General features: G+C 43.2%; 1 protein-coding gene across 1 annotated transcript; it reads left to right on the top strand.

Moving 5' to 3' along the window:
* The first annotated feature begins 4,818 nt into the window (after nt 1-4,818).
* Nucleotides 4,819-5,757, top strand: LOC142649547 (olfactory receptor 10A7-like). Its single transcript, XM_075825537.1, has one exon. It carries the CDS (start codon nt 4,819-4,821, stop codon nt 5,755-5,757), a length of 939 nt encoding a protein of 312 aa, XP_075681652.1.
* The last annotated feature ends 17,075 nt before the right edge of the window (nt 5,758-22,832 follow it).

Here is a 22,832-nt window from a genome sequence, read left to right as displayed (position 1 = left end):
TTTGCTTTTTTTTGCTTTTTTTTTTATATTGCTTTAGATATAAAACAAATAAAATAAAAAAGACCAAGTTCATACGGCGGAATTTGCAGGCAGAAAAAAAATCTGCCTCCAAATTTTTTGAGTCAGATTTTGACCTGCCTGTACTTCCTTCTTTCTTTTTTGCTGCGTTTTCCGCAGTGTTTTTTGCCCGCGGCCATTGAGGTCCGTGGCCAAATAATGCCGCAAAGAAAACGCTTTTTCTGCCCCCCATTGATTTCAATAGGAGGTCAGAGGCAGAACTGCGGCAAGAAAGAATCAGCGGCAAAAGACGGCCGAAACTGCCTCCCATTGATTTTTTTTCCCGTGGCGCCTTTTTTCTGCGGTGACCGTTCCGCCTCTGACCTCTTATTGAAAACAACGAGATGCAGAGAAAGTGGATTTTTTTTTTTGCAGTGTATTTTGCCTGCGGCCCTCAATTCCTGAAGGAAATTTGAGGCAGATTTTTTCTACCTACAAATTCCTTCGTGTGATGTAGGCCCAATGGGAAGTGGTTTCGGAAGTTTTTTAGTGCTGATTCCGACGCGGTTTCCAGATCAAAATCAGCGCCATAAAGCTCAATGTGAACCGGCCCTAATAAAGCATTGAAAATTATTATGTTACTTAATTATAGAAAAACCACAAAGGAAAAATGTATTATTTTGTATTTTTTAATTGATCTTTCCTTAGAAGCTTTCGATACCTTTTATTTATTTTGCTTCACTGACAAATAACTATGAGTATAAAAGAAAAAAGATTATTGATGCCATAGGATTATTTCTTATTTTTATGAAGCCTATGCTGTAATGAAAGTAGCATCTGTACATGGCCAAATTAGCAATGAAGCTTCAGTCTCAATAAGGTTCACATGGATTTGTAGCAGAGATTTCTGTGACTAAAAAAGTCCCATACATCTGAATTGTTTTTTTCTGCAGCCTGTGTATGGATTTCTGCAAACTCTATTCTGGTGTATGACACAAATTTGCTATGTCTAAATATTTCCCAAGAAAGAAGCCAACCTCTAAAGGCTCTGGACACCTTATTTTTTAACTAAATGCATTTGTTTTGTGTTAAGATACATTTTGTAATTTACTTTTATTTTTAAGAAAATGCACCGTTTCACTTCTGCTCCATTTCACTTCTGCAGCTTCCACTTTGACTGATCAGAACTGAACTTAGAAGATTCAGGAGCCACTGCAGACCGACCAGTTCACTGATGGATTTGGCTGTGAACGGGATTCTGCAGATTCTATGTATTGTGATACATAGAAGCTGCACAAGTAAAATGGTGTATTTTGAAAAAATAAAAATAAATGATAAAAGTTATTTTTTAACAAAAAATAAATTAATTTCGTAAAAAAACAAAACAAGAAAACCCCAAAGACCCCATTACTCTACTGCTTAACCCCAGTTTAAACAAAAATAAAGTGTAATAATGATTTAACATACATGTAAAGAAATAAGAGGCACTATAAATATTACCGTGTCCAATTCACCTGAAACATTTGTGCTGACTAAAACCTCAAGCATATTCTGTAGGTACTCTGGATGATTGCTTTACTTTTTCGTTCGTGGCAGTAGAATCATAGCATCAATCACCCCTAATTCTTGTTAAGTTCAGAGATAAAGATACTGAAAATGTTACAACATTTAATTTATAATCTGAAAATGTAAATTTGTATTATTTACCCTTGAAGTGGTTTTATTTTGTGTTTCAATTGAAAGGCCTCTGTTTGCTTTCAGTGGATGGAAAACTGCTTGTTAACCCCTTTCCTCTTTGGCCACTTTTGACCTTCCTGACAGAGCCTCATTTTTCAAATCTGACATGTTTAATTTTATGTGGTAATAACTTCGGAATGCTTTTACCTATCTAAGCGATTCTGAGATTGTTTTCTCGCGACACATTGGACTTTATGTTACTGGCAAAATTTGCTCGATATGTTCAGTATTTAATTGTGAAGAACAACAAAATTTAGCGAAAAATTGCAAAAATGTGCATTTTTCTAAATTTAAGGCTGGATTCACACGAGCACATTACATCCGTAATGGACGGACGTATTTCGGCCACAAGTCCCGGTCCGAACACACTGCAGGGAGCCGGGCTTCTAGCATCATACTTATGTACGATGCTAGGAGTGCCTGCCTCGCTGCCGGACAACTGTCCTGTACTGTAATCATGTTTTCAGTACGGGACAGTTGTCCGGCAGCGAGGCAGGTACTCCTAGCATCGTACATAACTATGATGCTAGGAGCCCGGCTCCCTGCACTGTGTTCGGTCCAGGACTTCCGGCCGAAATACGTCCGTCCATTACGGACGTAATATGCTCGTGTGAATCCAGCCTCAATGTATCTGCTTGTAAGACAGGCAGTTATACCACACAAAATAGTCGCTAATTAACATCTCCCATATGTCTACTTTAGATTGGCATCGTTTTTTGAACATCCTTTTATTTTTCTATGACATCACAAGGCTTTGAACTTTAGCAGCAATTTCTCACATTTTCAAGAAAATGTCAAAAGGCTATTTTTACAGGGGCCAGATCAGTTGTGAAGTGGCTTTGAGGGCCTTATATATTAGAAACCCCCAAAAAGTCACCCCCATTTTAAAAACTTCACCCCTCAAAGTATTCAAAACAACATTTAGAAAATGTCTTAACTCTTTAAACGTTTCACAGTAATTAAGCAATGTGGAGGTGAAATTTACAAGTTTCATATTTTTTTGCAGAAATTTATTTTTAATCCAATTTTTTTTATAACGCAGAAAGTTTTACCAGAGAAATGCAACTCAATATTTATTGGCCCTAGCGTGCTACTGGACTGAAGCACTGGCCTCAGAAGCAAAGGTTCACCTATTGGATTTTGAGGCCTTATTTTTATTAGAATATATTTTAGGCACCATGTCAGGTTTGAAGGGCTCTTGCGGTGCCAAAACAGTGGAAATCCCCCAAAAGTGACCCCATTTGGGAAACTACACACCTCAAAGAAATTATCTAGGGGTATAGTGAGCATTTTGACCACACAGGTTTTTTACAGAAATTATTGGAAGTACGCCGTTAAAATTTAAATCTACATTTTTTCAAAGAAAATGTAGGTTTAGCGATTTTTTTTTCTCATTTCCACAAGGACTAAAGGAGTAAAACAATACCCCACATGTGGTAATAAATGGCTGTTTGGACACACGGCAGGGCTTAGAAGGGATGGAGCGGCATTTGGCTTTTGGAGTTCAAATTTAGCAGTAATGGTTTGTGGAGGCCATGTCGCATTTACAAAGCCCCTGAGGGGACAAAACAGTGTAAACCCCCCCACAAGTGTCCCCATTTTGGAAACTACACCCATTGAGGAAATTATCTAGGGGTATAGTGAGCGTTTTTACCCCACAGGTTTTTTGCAGAAATTATTGGAAGTAGGCCCTGAAAATAAAAATGTAAATTTTTTCAAAGAAAATGTAGGTTTAGCTCATTTTTTCTCATTTTTTGTTCCTGACGTTACAGGTGGATGTCAGCTGTAAAATACAGCTGACTTCCACTGCTGATGACGCCGGATCAGCTCCTGAGCCGGCGCCATCTTGCCAGCGGCTACGGAAGCCGATCAGGCTTGACCGGCTTCCGTGCTAGGCAGACCGGAAGGCCAGTATTAGGCCTCCGGTTGCCATTGCAGCCACCGGAACCCTGGCAATTTCATTGCTGGTGTAACGATGAGCTGCAAACACCTTAAATGTAGCAATCGCGTTTGAACGCTGCATTGAAGGGGTTAATGGCGTGGATCGAAGCTAATTTCGGTCCCCGCCATTACAGCCGTATGTCTGCTGTAAGATACCGCTAACATCCGGCGAGGATGGCACCGGCTCAGCTTCTGAGCCAGTGCCAAACATTTGGCGTATGGATACGGCAAATTGCGGGAAGCACTAGCTTTCCATGGCGTACCCATACGGCAAATGTCGGGAAGGGGTTAAAATCCGGGCTGAATCTAGGCATTCCTCTCTGAGCTATGTTTATCCGAAACATAAATCTCTGAATGTTTGTTACAATATTACTAATTTATGTATAAAGTTTGCTAACTGTATCAGTCTTAAGTCCAGGCTGTTTCGTTTTCACAAAGTATTGCCTAGACTGGATACAATTGTATCCACTTCTTTTCTAAGAGCAGAACTACACTGCAGGTGTGTGCCGGTTTGCAGCCTGTGAATGTAAGGGCACATTCCGCCGTGGCGGAATTGATGTTGAACTCCGCTGCTGACAGTCCACAGTGGAATTCTGCAGCAGCCGTTTTTTACATTTCTTTCTATACATTTTTAGGAAAGTTAGTTCAGACATTGCAGAAAATAACTGTGCGGAATTTAGGCTGCGGCGCAGAATTTTCCCTCCGCAGCATGCTCATTACATTCCGGAGAAGAAGCGGAATTTCACTGCAGATTTCAGCCTTTGCAATGCAAAAACTGAAATCTGTGGCAAGTCCGCTGTGATATCTGCAATGTCTGAATTACCTGTCAAAAATGCAAATGTTGGGGCAGATTCGTTGCGTAATTGCCCCGAATCTGCACCAACATTTGCAGCGGAAAAATTCCGCTACGTATGAACATGGCGAAACAAGATAGTCCCCATTCACTGACAGCAAACTAACATATGGAAAATGGTGAAGAATTGAAACACAATATTAGAAAATTGTTGAATGCTTTATTAATTTATTTACAGAAAACTAGAAAATATTGATTGTATATGTAGATGCCACCAAGGTATATAACAACATTGTATTATATCCTTACATTGTACTTTGTGTGATTTTTCTCCTGTAGGCTTATAAATGATGAGTCAATGCCAAGGAAATAATGAAACTAGGATAAAAGCCTTTCTTCTCTTGGGGCTTTCCAATGTATATGTTGTCCAACAATTACTTTTTGGGATCTTTTTAGCAATATTTGTATTTACTGTGATGGGAAACGTAGTTATAATTATAATAGTGTCAATTGAAAGCAAACTGTGCTCTCCCATGTATTTCTTCCTCAGAAATCTGTCACTTACAGAGATATTCTATATTTCAGTTACTGTCCCCCGTATGCTAAAAGACTTTATGCATCATAATAAATGTATTTCCTTCGTTGAATGTGCAACTCAACTGTATTTCTTCTGCTTCCTTGGTACTACAGAATGCTTCACACTTGCCGTCATGGCATATGATCGATATGTGGCAATCTGTTCACCTCTTCTGTATAACAGAATAATGACTAGAGCGTTATGTTTAAGGTTTGTCATAGGAACTTTTCTTACTGCAATGTTTCTTTCTATAGGACAGATAACATTTGTCTTCAGTTTGCCATTTTGTGGTCCAAATGAAATTGATCATTTTTTTTGCGATTTGCTTCCAGTGGTTAAACTTATTTGTGCAGATACATATACCAATGAAATAACTATTTTATTATATGGATCTTTGGTTATTTTTACACCTTTTGTCCTCATCTTAATCTCTTACATTAACATTTTAGCTGCAGTTCTCCGTATAAATTCTTTAGCGGAAAAATACAAAGCCTACTCGACTTGTGGCTCCCATCTAACCTCTGTGATGTTATTTTATGGAACAGCTATTGTAACCTACTTAAGGACAAAGTCTAGCTACACTCACAAAGGAGCCAAAATATTATCACTTCTGTATAGTGTACTGATTCTAATGCTTAACACACTAATATATAGTCTGAGGAACTCACAGGTAAAGACCGCCATCAAAACTTTATTTAAAATAAAACAGTAACATATATCTATAATAAGATATGCCTATATAACCGCCCAGAAGAGGTCAAACAGCAACTCCTTAACCCCATAATGACCAAGCCAGATTTGTCAAATCTGGTATGTCTGACTTTGTCAGAGAATACAGTAACTCTTCGAAAATTTTGAATATCCAAGTAATTCTGACATTGTTTTTTTTGTCACATGTTGTACTTTATTTTAGTGGTAAAAGCAGACTGATACGATTTGCGGAAATTAATAAAAAAATAGAAAAATCAAAAAGAAATTTTGTAAAAATTTTTCCCTATTTTTAACTGCAATACGTCACATATGTACATATATACTGTACAATTTTATATTAAATATATATTTCCATCTCTTTACTGTATTTTGGCAGCAGTTTTGAAAAAAATTAATAATTTTTGAGCAATTTAGAAGACTTACAAATGTAATAATAATTTTATCAATTTTGAAGTACATTTTGTTTTCCTGCACCAAGCCTGGTTTTCAGAGGCTCATAGGTGTCAGAATGATGGAAACCCCCACAAGTGACCCCATTTTGAAAACTACACCCCTTAAGGTATTTATTAAGGGGTGTTGTAAGTATTTTGACCGCATAGTTTTTTTGTAAGAATTCATGCAAAGCAGGTGTAAAAAAATATAATTTCACTTTTTTCATAAAAGTATCATTTTGAAGACTTTGTAAAGCGAAAATGAGAATAAAGAAACACACCACAAAATCTATCACCCTGTTTCTCCTGTTTTCAAAAATAACCCCATTGTGACCCTAATGCGTTGCCTGGACACACGACAGGGCCCGAAAGGGAGGGAGCAACCAGACGCTTTCAAAACTCATATTTTGCTTGAACATGTTTTAGGCCCCACTGTACATTGGGAGAGGCTTTGAGCAGCCAGAACGATAGAAACTCCACATAAACGACCCTATTTAGAAAACTAGACCCCTTAAGGTATTTATCTAGGGGTGTAGAGAGTATTTTGACTCCACAGTTTTTTGCTAAATTTAATGCATAGCAGATGGAAAAAAAAAATTCAACTTTTTTCATAAAAGTATCACTTTGAAGACTAATTTCCTTGTAAATGGAACATGAAAATGAAGAAACACACCCCAAAATCAATCACCCTGTTTCTCCTGTTTTCAAAAATACTCCCATTGGTGCCCTAATCTGTTTATTAGACGTGTGGCTGTGCCAAAAATAAGGGAGCACCCTTTGGCTTTCAGGGCACAATTGAACAAATTCTAGGCCCCATATCATGCATTTAGAGGCATTGAGCTGCCTGAACAAAAAAAACAAAACACCCATAATTGACCCCATTTTAAAAACCAGAACCCTAAAGGTATTCATCTAATGGTGTAGTGAGCATGCGGAACAAAACATTTTTAAAGGAGGAAATAATGGGTATTATTTCAGACACTATGGGTATATAATGTTTTCTTCAAATTCTTATTACGTTTCCAGATAAAATAGAGGAGACGTGGTAGAAGGTTATTTTGTTAGAAATATGCCACATTAATAAATTTGTGCGGTATACAAAAGAGACGTGAAGCCGTGTATTCATAATAGACGCATGTCGCTATAGACGTATTTGCCTGTACTTATGACTATGTCTTGCTGAAGAAGCAGTTGTCCCTCATCTGTGCCATTATGATGTAATTGTGGACAGAATTCTGTCCTAATATTTAAATCAGTCAGAGAGGAAACAATAAACTGTACTGGAGTGACGGGCAATATCTTCAAACAAATGGAGGAAAATGTATCCAACTATGTTGCAAACTCGAGTCTGTTCACTAGATAGAAGAACTCCTGCAGGGCTGTCATGACAAGCTTTTTTTTTCCAGTGTCTGGTTGTACAATGGCTCCATCAATCCCTATATGAGGGACGAACGGGCCAAGTGACGTGGTACACCATAAGGGCATGCCCCCACGTGGCGGTTTTCCTCCGCAACTGTCCACATCAATGCCGCACAGAATCTGCGTTGCAGATTCTGCGGAGGATCTGCCCAAAATGTGCAGTAAATTGATGCGGACTAGCTGCTGCGGACTGTGGGAAAAGTGCTTCCCTTCTCTGTATCAGTGCAGGATAGAGAGAAGGGACAGCATTTTCCCTAGTGAAAGTAAACGAATTTCATACTTACCGGCCGTTGTCTTGGTGACGCGTCCCTCTTTCGGCATCCAGCCCGACCTCCCTGGATGACGCGGCAGTCCATGTGACCGCTGCAGCCTGTGATTGGCTGCAGCCGTCACTTAGACTGAAACGTCATCCTGGGAAGCCGGACTGGAGACAGAAGCAGGGAGTTCTCGGTAAGTATGAACTTCTATTTTTTTACAGGTTGCTGTATATTGGGATCGGTAGTCACTGTCCAGGGGGCAGAAACAGTTACTGCCGATCGCGTAACTCTTTCAGCACCCTGGACAGTGACTATTTACTGACGTCTCCTAGCAACGCTCCCGTAATTACGGGAGCCCCATTGACTTCCTCAGTCTGGCTGTAGACCTAGAAATACATAGGTCCAGCCAGAATGAAGAAATGTCATGTCAAAAAAGCAAGACGCATCCGCACCACACATAACATGTGCATGACAGCTGCGGACTTCATTGCGGAATTTAGAATCTCCATTGAAGTCAATGGAGAAATTCCGCCATGAGTCCGCAACCAGTCCGCCACTGGTCCGCAACAGACAGAGCATGCTGCGGACACCAAATTCCGCTCCGCAGCCTATGCTCCGCAGCGGAATTTTACACATCGTCTAAACGAACACTTCTAAATAGAAGTGGAAGTCAATGGAGAAACGGCTCCGCTGCGGATTAACGCTGCTTTGTGTCCGCAGCGGAATTCAAGTGAAATTCCGCCACGTGTGAACCCAGCCTAACAGGCCCCTGCCCGGCAAGGTAGGAACCGCTATGTGCACAAAACAACCAATCGGTTCCAGTATATAAAATGGGCCAGTGTCCAAAACCATCTATAGGAACAGTAAAGGATCACTAATCCCCAAAATGATTTCCAGAGGAATTGTCTGGTGTACTACGTCCAGTAAGAACCCGAACAAAACTGTAACAAAGCCCATGGTGTATTGATAAGGAATTATTAGAGATCCTCCAATAAAAAATATCATGCCCATATCATGGTAAAGAATTAGGAATGTAACAGCTGTATGTGGCAGGACACAGTCATAAGAAAAAGGAAATACATCCTCAATTTATTCTTGTAGTCATTGCTAAAATGCACGACTTCCACGAATTCAAGGTTGGCATAGGCAGCAGGTGTTGGATTTATCTAATAATAAATGCAATGCCCACATTTATTTTTTATTTCAAGATCACTTGTGGGGCCCATGTTCTGAATAGACAGATGTGGGCTCCTGCACAATAAACTGTATTCATTTGTGAGTGATCAAGTTCTGGATTTCATTGTCCAAGAATTGTATAAAAAAAAGTCATAAAGGGGAAAATTAGTTTTACAGTCTGAAATAAATACTTTACAACCTCCCCATGAAAATCCCTCCCTCCCTTGGAAAGCCCAGAAACGAAACAAAAAATATGCATAAATGAAATTGACTCCCTAAAAAGAATCCCCCCACCCTTTTTGTTTTTTCCCTAAATTATATATAAAATTAATAATTAGAAATGGTGTGGTAGGTCCCAAAACAGGGGAAGTTGCACACACCTGGATTTGAAGGGCACATGGGGCAGTAAAACCGGGAATCCCTCCTCCTGCCATGTTTACTGCACACCCGGCATTTCTTTTGGGGGTATCTTTGGTTCACATAGGCAGGGACGGGGTGAAGGAAGTGGCGCTCAGTGAGCCTTTTGACATCCTCTGACTCTAAGGATTCTCCAGGTGCGGGGGAGTCAAACAGGAGGTGCTCTATAATTTTCTCCTGATATTGGAGGAAACTGAGCGTTCCATGGGTCTTATAGAGCACATAACTATTATAAGTAGACATCTGTACGAGGTACAGATCGCTACCTTTTTATACCAGGCCCTAGTTTTGCCTTTGACCACGTATGGTTGTAGGACCTGGTCAGATAGATCGACTCCCCCCATGAACTTATTATAGTCCACTACACAGACCGGTTTCCTTTTATCAGAGGTAGCGCCCCTCTCTCTCGCTGCCACTGTTGTGTCTTCATGCACGGTGGTCAGCATGTACACCTCCTTTTCATCACTCCATTTGACAGCGAGCAACTTGTCACTTGCAAATGAGAGTGACGCACCCCTTACTAGTCGCCTGGACACCAGTTGTTGAGGGCAGCCAACTGATGTAATAATTGTCGGTGTACACATGGTACCCATTCTGTAGGCTCCTCTCTTCTTCTCGTCCTACTACCTGCCCTAGTGATCCTGTCCCCTCACACCTCCTCCAGTCCCTCTCCCCAGCTGTCACTAGTCACCTCACTAAAATATTTAACCTCTCTCTTTCCTCTGGTATCTTTCCCTCTGCTTTTAAACATGCCATTATAAACCCATTATTGAAAAAACCAACACTTGACCCATCCAGCGCTGCCAACTACCGACCAGTCTCTAATCTGCCCTTCATCTCCAAACTCCTGGAACGCTTGGTCTACTCTCGCCTTATCCGCTATCTCTCTGCTAACTCCATTCTTGACCCCTTACAATCTGGTTTCCGCACTCTACACTCCACAGAAACTGCCCTTACTAAAGTCTCAAATGATCTCTTGGCAGCTAAATCGGACGGTAAATCCTCTCTCCTGATTCTTTTGGATCTCTCTGCAGCCTTTGACACTGTAGACCACAAACTCCTACTTAACATGCTCCACTCTATTGGCCTCAAGGACGCGGCTCTCTCTTGGTTTTCCTCCTATCTCTCTGACCGCTCATTCAGTGTGTCATTTGCTGGTTCCACTTCTTCTCCTCTTCCCCTTGATATCGGGGTTCCTCAGGGATCAGTCCTAGGTCCACTCCTCTTTTCTCTCTACACAGCTCCTATTGGACAAACCATCAGCAGATTTGGCTTTCAGTACCATCTCTACGCTGATGACACCCAATTATATACCTCTTCCCGTGACATCACCCCTGCTCTAATACAGAACACCAGTGATTGTCTGTCCGCTGTCTCTAACATCATGTCCTCTCTCTATCTGAAACTGAATCTTTCTAAAACTGAGCTCCTTGTGTTCCCACCATCTACTAACCTCCCTAAACCTGATGTCTCCATCTCTGTGTGTGGCACTATCATAACTCCTAAGCAGCACGCCCGCTGTCTCTGGGTTATTTTTGACTCAGATCTTTCCTTTACTCCTCACATACAATCACTTTCACGCTCCTGTCATTTTCACCTCAAAAACATCTCCAGAATCCGCTCTTTTCTTACGGAGGAAACTGCCAAAACTCTCATTGTTGCTCTGATTCACTCTCGTCTTGACTACTGTAACTCATTACTAGTCGGTCTTCCCCTCACTAAACTCTCCCCTCTCCAATCTATCCTCAATGCAGCAGCTAGGCTCATCTTTATGACCAACCGCTACACCAACGCCTCTAATCTGTGCCAGTCACTGCACTGGTTGCCCATCCCCTTCCGAATAAAATTCAAACTTATTACTCTCACCCACAAAGCTCTCCACAGTGCTGCACCTCCTTACATCTCCTCCCTCATCTCTGTCTACCACCCTACTCGGGCTCTACGTTCTGCCAACGACCTTAGATTAAAATCCTCCATAATCTTCCATGGCCCTCCATTTAGATTAGTCATCAGAATAAGATTCCCTCACACTCCTTCTCTTCATGTCCGTCATACACGGATACTGGCTGGTGACCGGCTCATGCAGCTTTATGTTACCACCGCATGTGTATAAAAATGGCTGGACCATTGTACAGAACAAACACTATTACACTTTGTGTCTCCCTTATTTCCTCATAGATTGTAAGCTCTTGCGAGCAGGGTCCTCACTCCCCAGGTTTGAATTGTAAATGAACTTTGTCACTATGTAATGTCTGATATTGTTTGTTTCATGTTCCCTCTAAATTGTAAAGTGCTGCGTAATATGTTGGCGCTATATAAATAAAGATTATTATTGTTATTATTAAAGGCATCATGAGTTCCCAGACAATTTTCCCACTAATGCCAATATCCTCTGGGCATCCTGGGGGATTAAGGTGGTGGCCCCTGTCCTCGTATATAAAAAAGCCACAGGTGTAGCCCGTTGTGCTATCGCACACCTTATAAAGCTTCACTCCATATCGGGCTCTTTTGGAGGGGATGTATTGGCGAAACGATAGGCGGCCCTAGAAGGACATAAGGGATTCGTCTACCGCTAGTTTTTGGCCTGGGGTATATAAATTAAAAAATGAGTCAGGAGGGAGATAAGGGGTCTCAGTTTGTTGAGGCGATCATAGGCTGGGTCAGTTCTTGGGGGGATTTGTGAATTGTCTGAAAAATGCATGAAACACATTATTGATTCGTAGCTCGTTCGGGCCATAACGGCTGCAAATACAGGCATGTTATGGATAGCGCTGGTAGTCCATTGGAAGCATATAGAGGTTTTTTTTTTACTATGCCCATGTTTAGGGTAATTCCCCCCCAAAAAAAATATTTCGGAAATTGTTATGGGGATCCATTCTCTGGCATAGCAAGACCTGGGATTTTGGGTGACAAATTGTCTGGCATATACATTTGTCTGCTGGACAATTAGTTCCAGGATCTGATCACCTATAAACAATTGAAAAAAATTATAGGGACTAAAATTTGAGGCATCTGCGTTGATGCCTGGAGTCGCTGTAAATGGCAAAACTTGGGGGGAGAAAGCAATTGCAGGATCCCACGTTGCAGGAGGGACTGCGTTACTATGCCCTGCTTCTGACGCTTTAATGGTGACAGCTACGGCTGGGGGGGTCTAGTGACAGAAGTAGAACTTGTGTCGCTTTCTGAGCTAAGTTCTGCTTCTGACGCAGTGTCCATATCGCTGCCAGAACTGCTAGAGCACAGCAAGGCGTACGCCTGCTCTGCAGAGAACATTCTGCGGCTTCTGTGATTCATGTTCGTTACACTAATAATAACGAATAACTTTTTTTACATTTTTTTTAGAAGACAAACAAAAAATACGGAGAGGGTTGATTACGGGTAATCTGGGGTGATTTACGGGTAATCTGGGATGTAATTACGGGTAATCTGGGATGTGATTACGGGTAATATAGGAACGTGAATATCTGGTGTGTTTTTCACAGTAAAATAGCACAAAATTTGTATAGTATCTCTCTCTCTCCTCTCACAGATCAACTACAGTGAGAGGAGGGAGGGAAACAGCACAAATCCTGTGCTGTATTTAGTAAATATGAGACTATGGTCACTGTGATAGGTATATCACAGTGACCATATGATCAGGGACCAATTATAACGGTCCCTGCTCAGTTTCTATTTACAGGCAGAATATCTGCCTTTCAGTGACAGCGCATGCGCGCGCCATTTTCTTTCTTTTCCCGACAGTTGGGTGGTGAAGGGGGGTAAAGGGGAGAAGGGGGGCACGATCGCTGGCAGCGGGGGCCTAACAGGTTCGTTTTTTATCTCTTCTCACCAAACATTCATGGTGAGAAGAGATAAAAAGGATGATTTGCAAGGCTGCATACATTGTAACAGCGATCGGCGGTTGAATACCGGCGATCGCCGGTTTGGGGACCGTTGTTTGCAGACTGTGCTCCAAGACTTCAGCTACCTCCGGTAGTTGAGAGCAGGGAGCTATCCCTCTGCAGCGCCGTGAAAAGGCGTATTCATCAGAATAAAGCCCGTTAGTGGCCGCCGTGAAAAGGCGTATTGGCGCTCACTAAAGGGTTAAAAAACTCCTGGGTTGCTTTCATAGTATGTTTTGGGTCATTGTCCATCTGTACTGTAAAGTGATGTCCAATCAACCTTGCTGCATTTGGATGAATCTGAGCAGAAAGTAAATCCCTGAACACTTCAGAATTCATCCGGCTGCTTCTGTCTTCAGTCACGTCATCAATAAACACTAGCGACCCAGGGCCTTTAGCAGCCATGCATGCCCATGCCATCACACTGCCTCCACCATGTTTTACAGAGGATGTGGTGTGCTTTGGATCATGAGCCTTCCAAGCCTTCTCCATACTTTCTTCCTCACATCATTCTGGTACAGGTTGATCTTAGTTTCATCTGTCCAAAGAATGCTGTTCCAGAACTGGGCGGCTTCTTCAGATGTTGTTTGGCAAAATCTAATCTGGCCTTTCTATTCTTGAGGCTGATTAAAGGTTTGCACCTTGTGGTGAACCCTTTGTATTTGCTCTCATGTAGTCTTCGCTTTATGGTAGACTTAGATACTGATACACCTACTTTCAGGAGAGTGTTCTTCACTTGCGTAGATGTTGTGAAGGGGTTTTTCTTTACCATGGAAAGAATTCTGCAATCATCCACCACTGTAGTCTTCCGTGGACGTCCAAGCCTTTTGGAGTTTTTTTTCAAGAATGTACAAATGTGCCTGTTCATTTGACCACTCTTAACATTTGTGCTCTCTCTCTGATTTCTTCATTTTTTTCAGCCTAATGATGGTCTGTTTCACTTGCAATGACAGTTCTTTTGACCTCATGTTGTGGGTTCACAGCAACAGCTTCCAAATGCAAATGCCACACCTGGAATCAACTCCAGACCTTTTACCTGCTTAATTGATGATGGATTAATGAGGAAATAGTCCAGGCAGCCAATTAAATAGCTTTTGAGATAATTGTCCAATTACCTTTGGTAACTTGAAAAAGAGACAGCTTCATATTAAAGAGGTGTAATTCCTAAACCCTTCCTCAAATTAGGATGTTGATTCCCTCAAATTAAAGCTGAGTCTGCACTTTAAGACAATATTGATTATATAACTGTATATTCAATTTGTTTTGGTAAACAGCTAAAATGCCAAAACTTGTGTCACTGTCCAAATAATTCCGGACCTAAGTGTATAACAACTTAGGAATTTCTCCTGTATTGAATTATGTTCTTTTTTATGATATTTAATAAAAATTAAACATTTTTTATTTATTCAACTATGAGAGCATATGCATTTAAATTTGTGTAGTTCCTATTCGTTACTTAAAATAACTACCGGGGGTGTAATACTATGTTCTGAAAACACCTAGCCGTTATTTAAATTGTTTGTCCTGCGAGACATATGTTTATGAAACATCAAACGGTGCCTGTAAATGATTCAATCTAGAATTGCGACATAACAGCCATGTGCCGCTTTTTCCATTCTTAACCCTGCCATGTCTCTAGACAGTAGATTAGGGTCCTACTCCATAGAGATAGTATAATAATTATAGATATCTGTTTCTCCAGTGGCGCTTACTATGAATGATACAATTTGCACTAAGAATATATACTGTATCTGAAAAAAAAACTACATTTTGTTTTGGCACCACCTGCTGCACATTAAGTTAAAAAAAACAACAACAAAAGAACAAACACACATGGAGTCAAAGTGCTCACAACCCCCTAGATGAAGGCCTTAAGGGTTTTAGTTCCCATTTAAGAGCTTAAGAGCTTCTGTAATTGTGGCAAAATGTTGTAAAAAACCATCAAATTAGTTTTTTTTAAAAAGTAGAATCTTTCTAATATCAGGAAAATCAGCATAATAAACACAGAGCAAACTTTTGCTAGTTACAAAAGTTGCGAAAGAAGAATTTGTCAATGACATGGCAAGCCTGTGAGCTAAATTGCAATTTTCACTCTGCACCAACCACTGCACATACATTTTTCAAAATACCTGTGGAGACAATTTGTTATTTACAGCATTAGGTGAATGCCATGAAGGGTGTAGTTTCCAAAATGGGGTCACATCTGAGTGCTTTCAAATGTAATAGTATTTCATAGCATCTGTAAACAAGACATGGTTCCATAAAACCAAATGGCACTCCTTCCCTTCTGATCCCTGCTATGTGCCCAGCCAAAAGATTACAGCCACATATGGTATATTGTAGCATCCATGGCCGCGGGCCGTCTGGTTTACTCACCTCCTGACGCCCGCAGCCATGGATCCGTGAGCGCTGGTCCCCATCTCCTTCCTAGGAGACGTCAGCGATCACTTCCGCTCCGTTCTGCCGTGTCCCATAGGGTGCACGCCCAAGCTCGTGCACCGGCCTTAAAGGGCCAGCGCGCGCACAAAGGAAGTCGTCATCATCATCAACTGCCATGATTTCCTGGTCTATAAGAAGGCCCCAGGCCTTCTGATCCTTGCCTGAGCGTTGTTAGTTTATTTCAGTCTGTCTTGCAAATGGTCCCTTAGTGTTTCCCGTTCTAGTTGTTACCTGTGCCCTGTTTCCTGTTCCTGTGTCCCGTACTGTTCTTGTGCATACCAGTGTTGGAGTCGTGCCTACCGCACCTGCTGTCTTCTGCCACGTCCAGTGTCTTCTGCCACGTCCAGTGTCTTCTGCCACATCGGATACTGCCCGCCATGTCTGGCGCTACCTGCTGCACCGGCCCCATCCGCGCTGAAGCCACAGCCACCGTCTGGACTAGTTCAGATACACAAGCGTTACTATCAACTATTGACTTTCATATAGACTGTGACCTGGTCAGCTGTCTTTCCGCTACGGCGGAGCGGCCTAGTGGCTCCACATATCCTGTGACCGTGACAATGCGCTCAGGCCATGGTACCCGCTGGCCAGCCCAAGACCGCAGTCCAGAAGATACAGACGGAGATGCATGACCTACACACACATCAGGATCAACTCCTTGAGGCAGTGAATTCTATCCTGGTCCGTCTGGATCTACTCACTGTTCCACCTCCGGTTCTTCCTCCTGAAGCAGTTGCTGTGCCATTGCCCGTTGCTCCTTCTGTTTGTTCCGGATCCACAGTTCCTCTGCCTCTTCCTCCTCGCTACGACGGTGATCCCAGAGCATGTAGAGGATTTATTAACCAATGCACAGTTCATTTTAGGCTACGGGCTGATCTCTTCCCCTCCGAGGAGGCCAAAGTGGCGTTTATTATCTCCCTCATCGCTGGCAAGGCCCTCGCATGGGCGAACCCAATCTTGGAGCAACAAGGACCTGTATCCTCGGACCTAGCCTTGTTCCTGCAGTCCTTTTGTGCCGTGTTCGAGGAGCTGGGTCGAACATACTCTGCCACAGCCACTCTGTTGACCCTCAAGCAAGAGGGCTCCACAGTAGGGGATTATGCTATCTCCTTCCGTATCCTAGCAGCCAAGCTGGCATGGAACAATGAGGCACTGGTGGCGACCTTCTGGCAGGGTCTGTCCTCTCACATCAAGGATGAACTGGCAGCCCGAGACCTTCCTTCTACCTTGGATGCCTTCATCCTGTTAGCCACCTGGGTTGATATGAGAATCCGGGAGTGCACTCAAGAGGTTCGACAGGAGAAGCAGCACAGACGCTCCTCTGGACTATGTATGTATTGTGACCTTAAAGGTCATTTTGTGCGCCAATGCCCACAGAAACTGGGAAACTCCAGTACCTAGGGTTGGTTGGAGAGGCAACTCTAGGTGGAACGTCTCCAAACTTAAAAACCTCTTCCAGATTATCGATTCCTGTGGCCATCTTCTCCAAAAAAAACGTCACATCCTTCCTCCGCCTATCTTGAATCTGGAGCAGCTGCTAATTTCATCCAGCAGGATCTAGTGGATCGTTTACGTCTACCCACAGTCCGTCTGGAGAGACCCCTGGCTGTTGCCTCTGTGAATGGTCTACCATTGCCCGATCCGATTATGCTCATCACGGAGCCGTTGACACGACGGGTCGGAGCTCTTCACTCAGAACAGATCACCTTCCTGGTACTACATAAGGCTATCACTCCTATGCTGCTGGGTCTGCCATGGCTCCGCTTACATGCCCAGGTTCTTGACTGGAGTTCCGGAGAAGTTCTTCAATGGGGTTCCAGATGCCATAGCCATTGCCTGTCACAAGTCCGTCCTGTTATGCCCCCTCTGCCTCAGTCACTCTCCACTCTACCATCTCAGTATGCCAGTTTTGCGGATGTCTTCTGCAAAAAGAGAGGCTGAGACGTTGCCTCCACATCGGAATTATGACTGTCCCATTGAACTGGTTCCTAGTGCTTCTCTTCCCCGTGGATGAGTATATCCTTTCTCCTTGCCAGAGACTTTATCTATGTCAGCCTATATCAAGGAGAACTTGGAGAGAGGTTTTATTCGAAAATCTTCCTCTTTGTTAAGAAGAGAGATGGATCTTTTCGACCCTGCATTGACTACCGTGGTCTCAACCAGATCAAGGCCAAGAACAAATACCCGTTGCCACTTATATCCGAGCTGTTTGATCGCATACGAGGAGCCAACATTTTTTCTAAGCTAGATCTGCGGGGGGCTTATAACCTAATCCGGATTCGCCGGGGTGACGAATGGAAGACGGCATTTAACACCCGCGATGGGCACTACGAATACCTAGTGATGCCCTTCGGACTGTGTAACGCTCCCACAGTATTTCAGGAATTCGTTAATGATATTTTCCGAGATCTCCTCTATATGTGTGTTGTAGTTTATCTCGATGATATTTTGATTTTCTCCCCAGATCCAATGACCCATCGGAGGCATGTCCGTCAAGTTCTTCTGCGACTAAGAGAGAATCGCTTATATGCCCCAGAGGAAGCCAGAAGGGCGAAACCCAGGGTCGGGTTGCATTATTTGGAGTGTTACAAGAGCTTATCTTATGCTTTTATCTATATCCATTTTTGTAAGTATGGAATAAAGTCGTGGAATTTGTAGTTTCCAAAAGGTAGTGCACTATCTCCTTTTTCTCCCTTGTTGGAGATTTAGAACATCACGTACGAGGATATACACAGCAAGCAGTTGCATTTCTGCAGTTCACTTCTGTGTGGAACCACAAGTACCAGCGAGATATACACACCAGTGGAAATTTGGATTGTTTTTTCTGCATGCTAGCTGGGGGAAGGTCAAACCCTTGATGGACACTTCAGACTGTACATCTATAACCGTCTGAGCGGTAAAAAACTATCATTTTGTCTCTGTTTTTTGTGGTGTTGAGGATTTCACCTCTTTTTTACCTGCTCCGGTTGTTCATCTCCTTGTTGAGATATTTCAATGAGTAGAGAGCTGAGTTGCATATTTGCTTATATGCCACGTTGGAGAAGTGCGTCTTTGAAAAGAAGTCTTTGCCCTTCCTGGGCTACGTCATCTCGGATCAAGGTCTTAAGATGCACCCTGAGAAACTAAAGTCTGTCCTGGAGTGGCCACGTCCACAGGGCCTAAGGGCCATACAACGGTTTCTTGGATTAGCCAATTTCTACCGGCAGTTTATTCCGAACTTTTCATCTCTGACGGCTCTCATCTCTACCCTTACCAAGAAGGGTATGAACGCCAAGGTATGGACTCCAGTGGCAGAGTCCGCATTCATTAGCCTCAAGAAAGCCTTCACTTATGCTTCGATCCTCCATCACCCTGACGTATCTCGACAGTTATCATTGGAGGTGGACGCTTCCTCTGTTGGTGCAGGTGCACTTCTGTTCCAGAGGAGCTCCAAAGGAAAGGCAGTAGTATGTGGCTACTACTCAAGACTTTTTTTCTTCTGCAGAGCGCAATTACTCTATTGGAGATCGGGAGCTACTGGCCATCAAATTGGCTCTGGAGGAGTGGAGACATCTTCTAGAGGGCGCAGCTCACCCCATCTTGATCTACACCGACCACAAGAACCTTACCTACCTTCAGTTCGCTCAAAGACTGAATCCTCGTCAAGCCAGGTGGTCGCTGTTTTTCACCCGTTTCCAATTTCTGCTCCACTACCATCCCGCTGACAAAAATGCCCTGTCCAGATCGTTTGAGACGGAAGACACGGTGGAGTCCCTTCAGACTATTATACCCGTCCTGCATTGTCACTGCTAATCCTCTGCAGATTAGAGACATCCCTCCGGGTTGGACTTTTGTTTGGTTGGCAAACAGGAGAAAAATTCTCCGCTGGGGACACAGTACTAAACTAGCTGAGCACGCTGGTGTCCGTAAAACCCGAGACCTGATTGCTCGTCACTTCTGGTGGCCCACGCTACCTAAAGATGTTCTGGGCTTTATCTATTCTTGCACGGTGTGTGCTTCTAACAAAGTTGCCCACTCCAAGCCGGCCGGCCTGCTTCAACCTCTGCCTGTACCCAATACCCCCTGGCAGCACATTGCGATGGACTTTGTCACAGACCTTCCCCCCCTCATTAGGATGCAACACCGTCTGGGTGGTGGTGGATCGGTTCTCTAAGATGGCACATTTTATCTCTCTGACCGGCCTACCTTCTGCTCCCCGAATGGCGAGTCTCTTTATTCAACACATCTTTTGCTTGCATGGCTTGCTTCTTCATATTGTGTCCGACCGGGGGGTTCAGTTTACCTCAAAGTTCTGGAGAGCCCTCTGTAAACTCCTGGATGTGAATTTGGACTTTTCCTCAGCCTATCACCCCCAGTCCAATGGACAAGTTGAGAGAATCAACCAGATCATGGAGAATTATCTCTGCCACTTCATCTCTTCACAGCACGATAACTGGGTACAGCTTCTTCCATGGGCCGAGTTCTCATGCAACAACCACACAAGTGAGTCCACCACTTCCACTCCATTTCACATTGTATATGGTCAACATCCTCGAGTCCCTCTTCCAGTGTCGACCACATCTCAAGTACCCGCTGCTGACTCTGCATATGGAGACTTCCTGCAAATCTGGCAACAGACCCGGTCCTCTATTCTGCTGGCAGTAGATCGCATGAAGCGAAAGGCAGATACTAGAAGAGAGCCGCATCAGTAACTTCCAGGTACTAAATTCTGGCTGTCCTCTCGAAACATTCGCTTGAAGGTACCCTCATACATGTTTGCCCCGAGGTTCCTTGGTCCTTTCAAGATTCTGCAACAAATCAACCCTGTCTCCTATAAGCTGCGGCTGCCTCCTACCCTCAGAATCCCCAACTCCTTCCATGTGTCCCTCCTGAAACCAGTGGTCCTGAACCGCTACAGCAAGACTTCTAGTTCCACAGTTGCTCCCAGCAGTCCTTCTGATGTATTCGAGGTAAAGGAGATCCTGGACTGTAAAAGGGTAGGAGGAAGGACTTTCTATTTTGTGGACTGGAGAGGGTTTGGTCCTTAGGAGAGGTCCTGGGAGCCATAAGAGAACCTCAGTGCTCCTGCTCTCATTAAGAAGTTCCTCTCTCGCTCTGGCCCCAAGAAGAGGGGGCATAAGAGGGGGGATACTGTAGCGTTCATGGCCGCGGGCCATCGGGTTTACTCACCTCCCGACGCCTGCAGCCATGGATCCGTGAGTGCTGGTCCCCATCTCCTTCCTAGGAGACGCCAGCGCTCACTTCCGCTCCGTTCTGCTGTGTCCCGTAGGGTGTGCGCGCACGCTTGTGCCTGGCCTTAAAGGGCCAGCGCGTACACAAAGGAAGTCGTCATCATCAACTGCCATGATTTCCTGGTCTATAAGAAGGACCCAGGCCTTCTGATCCTTGCCTGAGCATTGTTAGTTTATCCCAGTCTGTCTTGCAAATGGTCCCTTAGTGTTTCCAGTTCCAGTTGTTACCCGTGCCCTGTTTCCTGTTCCTGTGTCCCGTACTGTTCTTGTTCCCATGCATACCAGTGTTGGAGTCGTGCCTACCGCACCTGCTGTCTTCTGCCACGTCCAGTGTCTTCTGCCACGTCCAGTGTCTTCTGCCACATCGGATACTGCCCGCCACGTCTGGCGCTACCTGCTGCACCGGCCTCCATCCGCGCTGAAGCCACAGGCACCGTCTGGACTAGTTCAAGTACCCAAGCGTTACTATCTACTATTGAATTTCATATAGACTATAGACGGCGGAGCGGCATAGTGGGTCCGCATACCCTGTGACCGTGACACATATTACACCTGATGTTAATGGAGGAGTTCAGAAAGATAGCTGTTGACCGATTATCAGCTATATAATCTGAGCTATAATAAAAACCATTGGTACTAGAAAGAGCTGGTACCCTTCCTAATATTAATTAGCATAAATAGTCACAAGTTACGAATCATTCTCTAGGTATCCTTTTTGACATATACTTTCACATACATATAAAATTAAGTAAATAATGTTCACATCAATTGGGGTTGAATAATGATCAATCTGCCATTAATATTATGCAACAACATTCATCATCGTGTGTGCAACATTGATAACTCTGATAGATCTGCATTTTCCAACTCAAAAGTTTCTATACAATAGTATTCCTCGTTATGAATTTCCCTGTTTTTGTACAGTACATAATGATTGTTATATGAAAGGCACATAGATTTAACTATGGCACCATATTATATCATATCATGCAATAAACCATGTTGGATGCCAAGCCTTCCCAGTCATCTGTAGAAAAATCCACTGGTGCAAACACTTTAGGTTGGCATGCAATAAATCAACCAGAGATAAATGATAATACCATTAGCAGCAATAGCCTTGGTAATTGTTTTATTAGGTAGATCAACTAGTGTCAAATGCTGTAGAACAGACAGCTAGATATTTTCCCAAGGCATATGTTACATGGATATGCTATATAGAACTTTGAGGCTCTGTCTCCTTCTTCAGTAACTTTCCCAGCGAAACCTGTCTTCTGGTGCACTATATGGCCAAAAGTATGTCGATACCCCCTCCTAATTAATTAATTCATGTGTTTCAGCTACAACCAATAAATCAATAAATGAAATCAATGCAATAAATCAAGCACACAGCTATGTAATGTCCGCAGACAAGCTTTGGTAGTGGTATGGGTCGTACTGAAGAGCCCAGTTAAACTTGGCACTGTCATAGGATGCCACCTTTGCCACTAGTCAGTTAGGGAAATTTCTGATCTGCTGGATATACCCTGGTGAACTGTAAGTGCTATTATTTTGAAGTGAAATCATCTAGCAGTAACAACAGCTCAGCCACAAGGAGGTAAAACAAGCAACTCACAGAGTGGGAGATCTAAAGTGCTTGGTGCATAAAAATCGCCTATCTTCTGCTGTATCAATAGCTAAAGAGATCCAAATTGTCTCTGAAAGTGAGTATCGGTACAAGAACTGTATGTCAAGAGCTTCATGAAATGGGTTTCTGTGGTCAAGCAGATGCACACAAGCCAATGATCACCATGCTCAATGTCAATAGTTGGCTGGTGTGGTGTAAAGC

This window comes from Rhinoderma darwinii, chromosome 1 (genome assembly GCF_050947455.1).
Source record: "Rhinoderma darwinii isolate aRhiDar2 chromosome 1, aRhiDar2.hap1, whole genome shotgun sequence".
Classification (NCBI taxonomy): Eukaryota; Metazoa; Chordata; class Amphibia; order Anura; family Rhinodermatidae; genus Rhinoderma; species Rhinoderma darwinii.
Note: the sequence above shows the minus strand (reverse complement) of the source record. Positions and strands in the feature narration are given on the sequence as shown.